Source organism: Salvia hispanica, chromosome 2 (genome assembly GCF_023119035.1).
Source record: "Salvia hispanica cultivar TCC Black 2014 chromosome 2, UniMelb_Shisp_WGS_1.0, whole genome shotgun sequence".
Classification (NCBI taxonomy): domain Eukaryota; kingdom Viridiplantae; phylum Streptophyta; class Magnoliopsida; order Lamiales; family Lamiaceae; genus Salvia; species Salvia hispanica.
This window is the reverse complement of record NC_062966.1, coordinates 5,265,430-5,270,401: the sequence shown is the minus strand read 5'-3', so window position 1 is coordinate 5,270,401 and position 4,972 is coordinate 5,265,430. Positions and strand designations below refer to the sequence as shown.

The following is a 4,972-nucleotide window of genomic DNA, read 5'->3' as shown; positions in this document are numbered from 1 at the left end:
GTATTAGACTCGCTTCTTTTGGGCACAGGATTTTAGGAGGTGATATTTAAATAGTTAAAGTGGAGAGAGTAAAGTATGAGAGAGGGAAAAAGTAGGGGAGAGAAGAGAGAAAAAAGTAGGTGGAGAATAAAATAAAATAGATGTTTTTTGCTAAAAAAGGAAATGAGTCTAATATGTTGGGACATCCCAAAAAGGAAAGTTGGTCTAATACTCTGGGACGGAGGGAGTACGATATAATATCATACAGTGATACTAAAAAAATCTATTTTATACCCAAAATATTTAAAAGTAGGGTTTTGGAGGATTTTTTAAAAACACTATTTTGTATATAAATTTATTTAAGTTTAATATATAAATATATAGAATATTTCAGTATATACCGAAAATCGGTATAAAGGATATGCTGCGGTAAGAAAGTTGATACCGTTAGGGCACCCACAGCGCATAGCGGGTGTCTCCATCTCGTCTCGGAGGCAGCGAGACAGCGATGCAAGCTCCGTCTCGTCGCCATCTCGTCTCCGTCGCGTCCCGCGTCTCGTTCCGAAGAGGCGGCTGGCGAGACAGCTCGCCACGCGCCTTGGCGATGTGGCGAGTTGTGGTTCGTGCGTGACGCCCACTCGCCGGCCCACGAGTGGGCGTCGTTTATATCCGTTAAAATTGATTTTTTTTAATTTTTTTTAAAAATTCAAAAAAATTCAAAAAAAAAAAATATATATAAAAAAAAAATTCCAAAAATTATGCTAGCCGTTTTTTTCAAATTTGTAATTTTTTTTCCAATTTTTTTGCAGCCACCAATCACTTCTGTAAATACCAAATCATTCTCATAAATTATTCACCATAAAAAAACTCTCTTTATCCATCTTTTTTATTTTTTTTATGATTTTAATTATATATTTTTATTTTTAATATTGTAATGAAAATTACTACATATCGAAAATTCGATATTTTTAATATTTTTTAAATACAGTATTTCGATATTTTCGCACTCTTTAGACTATTTGAGTTGAAAAGAAATGTCAAGCGATAGCCATCAAATTAACGCCGTGTTGCATAAATTTCTGAATTGATTGGTTTTGTGGTTGAATTAAACCGCATGACGAGTCATTGTAAATATTTTTTTACTTTTCACCCGTCAATATTCTTTTATGAGTGGGACCCAGCGAGGCCTGGCCCGTTTCTCTATTATAAAAGGGTGAGGTGAATTTCCTTCCACTCTCACAGTCTCCACCGCCCATCGCCGTCGTCTAAAACCCCCAAAAATAAAAAGATGTCCTCCTCTGATATGATCCTCACCAAATTCTCCGGCGAATACGACGCTTACCACCTCGCATCCCCTCCTCCCGCCGACAATTCGACGAAGAGAGGCGGCGCCGTCGCCCGGACCTCGCTCAAGGACCGCCACACGAAGGTCAACGGCCGCGGCCGCCGCGTCAGGATCCCGGCGCTGAGCGCGGCCCGCATTTTCCAGCTGACGCGCGAGCTCGGCCACCGCTCCGACGGCGAGACGATCGAGTGGCTCCTCCGCCACGCCGAGCCGTCGATCATCGCCGCCACCGGCTCCGGCACCGTGCCCGCGGAGTCCGTCTCCAGCTCCTCCCGCGCCCTCCCCCCGTCCCGCCCCTCCGCCACCCTCCAGATGCCCCTCCACCAGGTCACTCTCGCCGCGCAGCCATCGCCGTTGGAGTTCCCGATGATTGGCTTCCGCCACATGCCGTTCATGGCATTGCTGCTGCAGCCCTCCGACGACGTCGACGCCTTGGCCGGAGATACTCACTAGATTTTGTACAATCAATTTCATTTTATCCACCTACTACATCTAATTAATTAAATTAACCCCTCCTATAATTAATTCTGTTTTTATCAGTCTCCTTTATTTCCAAAATAACGTTACTGTCTAGAATTATGAAACAGTACTGTTTTAGCTGCTGTGACACTAAAAATGGAAAATGAAATGCATGATCTTGTATTAAAATGAAAATTTTGCTTTTAATTATTTACCATGACACAATGATTGATGTTTCAGTTGAAGAGTGTGGGACCAGCTCAGGTGAAACTTGATATAGCTACTCAAGGATAGAATCCTATCAGAGGACCACTTTGTCCTTTACAATTTAGGAAAAAATTATCATAGATTTAATTTTTAAAAATATATTTGCCAGATCTTGACAGTCTTACTCAAATTTAGTGAGTATTTGATTACTATTACTAAGTATTGATTAGCTTCCGTGTGCGAGGACGGGTGGGACGGGTTGGACGGGTGGGACGAGCTGCGGTCCCGGTGCTGTCCCTTCTTGTTGGCTCGTTACGCTTGAAAGGTGGCTCAACGAGGCCCGAGCCTGAGCCTGAGTCTGAGCAAGCATCAACGACTTCATTGACCATTACGGTCAGCTCGCTCATCTTGGGCCGTGTTTTGGCAGCACGGACCAAGCAGCGATTAGCGACTATCGATAGCTTCATAGCTGATTTAAGGATGTGATTCCCTTCAGCTTTAAGCCTTGGATCCAATATCTGCTCGAATTTCCTTGCATCTGATAGGTGTGGCTTTATCCACTCCAATAGCTTCTGCTCCTTTTTTGGGCGGTTCCGTTCCAGCGGCCGCCTCCCTGTGATGAGCTCGTATAGGAACACACCGTAGCTCCACACGTCGCTCATTGATGTCAGATGCCCGGTTCTCACGTATTCAGGTGCCGCATACCCCATAGTTCCCACCACCTAGTAACATTTCAATTAAACGATAAATTCTCTATTAAGATAATGTTTGAAGAAGCTAACTTCTTGATCATACCGCGGTGGAGACATGTGTCCGTCCTTCTTGGGGGCCCAGCCGGGCTAATCCAAAGTCCGACAGCTTAGCGTTCCACTGCTCGTCTAGGAGGATGTTTGATGACTTGAAGTCCCTGAAGATGATCTGAGCATTGCAGATACCAATAATATAAGCTTAATGCAAATGACATAGTAGTATTTGAGTAAAGAAACTGACCTGAAAATCCATTTCCTCGTGCAAGTAGGCGAGGCCACGAGCAGCATCTAGGGCAACCCTCAGCCTCGTAGCCCAGGGAAGGGAGTCGGTGGATCTTGATAGATGGTCGAACACGCTTCCATTAGGCATATACTCGTACATGAGAAGCCGTTGGATTCCCCTCTCATCATCCTCCGCGCAGTATCCAATCAGTTTCACCAGATTCGGATGGTCAACAACACCAAGAAGGTCGACCTCCGTGATCCACTCTTTGTGACCCTGCAGTGGTGGAATCATTTTCTTATTATAGGAAATGAATCAAGAAGCTCGTGCAAGTGCAACAGTCGTTGTAGTCGAGAAAGAGTAAGATTCTCCAGAAAATGGAATCATTTGCATATTATATTACAGCATACTATTTCCTAGTACTATATTTTATATCATCACATGTATCCTCAGTCATCTGCGGAAATTGTATATTTCACATGTGAACATATCTAGTGCAGATGAAACCATCCATTTTAATATCGTCTCGACCTCCTACACGTATAATCACCACATACACACATAAATCAACTAGATTCTCGGACATTATAGGCATTGTAATCTTGTGACTTGTGAGAGATATATTTAGGTAAAATTGAGCCAAAACAAGTCCTTGGTCAATAGAGGAGCTCGAAACAGCATAATAATGTCACATTCACCAATCACACCACATTAAGTAAGACACTCTAAAATCATAATTAACCATCAATTGTCAAAGATGAAGAAAGAAATGCTGAAAGAGAAACAGGGAATGCACCTGTTGTCCTTGTTTACCGAGTTGTTTAATAGCCACGGCAATCTTCTTATCCGGGTCTTCCGAGCTCTTGATAACGCCCTTAAACACACATCCAAATCCACCCTCCCCAAGCTTAGCACTATTGCTAAAATTCCTAGTTATTTGCTTTAGCTCCAAGAGGGTAAAAACCTTGAGATTACTAGGTCTCTTTTGCAAATTTGGGGGCCGGTTTAGTGCTCTCGACTGAAGACCAGATTTCCTTGGCTCAACTGAGGTACGTGCCGAGTTAGGGTTTCGGGTCTTTGGCTCTTCCTCTTCCTCTCCACCGAATAAATGGAAACACCACCTCATTGCCTCCTAAATCAATAATGTATATCAGTGTAGCTGCAGTTATGTAGAAACAAACACATACCATTGAATCAAATCTGAAATTAATCAAGATAAAATCAAATAACACCAACAATTTTCTGAATTCAGTAGATATTTATATGCATTATAATAGAACAGCCAGCAATCATTCAATCCCACTAACAAAAAGCAAGCTTGATCGACCTAATTTCCAGCAATTTGATCACATTTGTGTTTTACTATTAATTTACATATCACAAACATAGCAATGCATAAAAAATACCTAGTAATAATAATATTTAAGCAATTCAGTTTATTCTAAACAGAGGGTCTCTGTATCTAAAGCAGGTCAAATGGAACATAATCGGAAACAAGCAGATCAAAGGCCAACCAATTTATGATAGCTGAAAAAAAGATTAAAATCGACAAGAATTGAAGAAACCCAAAATCAAAATCTCAATTCTAAACATGCGATTAAATATAGAAAGAAAGAGTACCTGTTTTGTTTGTTGCAGAAATTAGACGATGGGGCGGAGAAAATTCAAGTATTGAAGGGGAGGAGAAAGACTGTTGGAAGAAATAAATCCTTCGCGTTGACTGCATGACTTGAAGAGAGAAGTCAATCTACGAACCTAAATGAATCTGACTGTGTCTGGACATGTGTGGGTTCCGTTGTTGACTGATAGAGAGACACACACAGAATCTAGTTCTGTACGGAGGGATAGCTTTTAATCTACTACTACTACAGCCATGTTTTTTAGAGAAAAAGGGTTCTTTTTGGTGTTAAACAAATTGAGGGAATATATCATTTTTATGAATTCAAATACTTCCTCCGTCCCCCACAATTTGTCACCATTTTACTTAGTATGGGCTATAAAATATGTAAT

At 41.6% G+C, this 4,972-nt stretch overlaps 2 protein-coding genes across 3 annotated transcripts; one reads left to right on the top strand and one right to left on the bottom strand.

Annotated features, from left to right (window-relative positions):
• The first annotated feature begins 1,207 nt into the window (after window positions 1-1,207).
• LOC125204063 (transcription factor TCP11-like) lies at window positions 1,208-1,875 on the top strand. Its single transcript, XM_048102606.1, has one exon. The coding sequence runs from the start codon at window positions 1,268-1,270 to the stop codon at window positions 1,775-1,777; it is 510 nt and encodes a 169-aa protein (XP_047958563.1). The 5' UTR covers window positions 1,208-1,267; the 3' UTR covers window positions 1,778-1,875.
• Window positions 1,876-1,914: 39 nt separating this feature from the next.
• Window positions 1,915-4,750, bottom strand: LOC125204062 (serine/threonine-protein kinase PCRK1-like). Of its 2 annotated transcripts, none has more exons than XM_048102605.1 (5): window positions 4,583-4,750; window positions 3,759-4,121; window positions 2,981-3,238; window positions 2,786-2,908; window positions 1,915-2,712 (listed from the first exon to the last, which is right to left on the bottom strand). In XM_048102605.1, the coding sequence occupies exons 2-5, from the start codon at window positions 4,086-4,088 to the stop codon at window positions 2,206-2,208; spliced, it is 1,218 nt and encodes a 405-aa protein (XP_047958562.1). In that variant the 5' UTR covers window positions 4,089-4,121; window positions 4,583-4,750; the 3' UTR covers window positions 1,915-2,205. The 2 variants fall into 2 exon arrangements, with proteins under 2 accessions (XP_047958562.1, XP_047958561.1); XM_048102604.1 differs by having other exon boundaries at window positions 1,917-2,712; window positions 3,759-4,094; window positions 4,583-4,749.
• Window positions 4,751-4,972: the final 222 nt, after the last annotated feature.

Coding starts and splice junctions, on each gene's coding strand:
- LOC125204062 (XM_048102605.1), bottom strand. CDS start 4,088: ATGAGGTGGTGTTTCCATTTATTCGGTGGAGAGGAAGAGGAAGAGCCA. Junction 3,239..3,758: donor TCGGTAAACAAGGACAACAG/GTGCATTCCCTG, acceptor CCACCACTGCAG/GGTCACAAAGAGTGGATCAC. Junction 2,909..2,980: donor ACGAGGAAATGGATTTTCAG/GTCAGTTTCTTT, acceptor TGCAATGCTCAG/ATCATCTTCAGGGACTTCAA.
- LOC125204063 (XM_048102606.1), top strand. CDS start 1,268: ATGTCCTCCTCTGATATGATCCTCACCAAATTCTCCGGCGAATACGAC.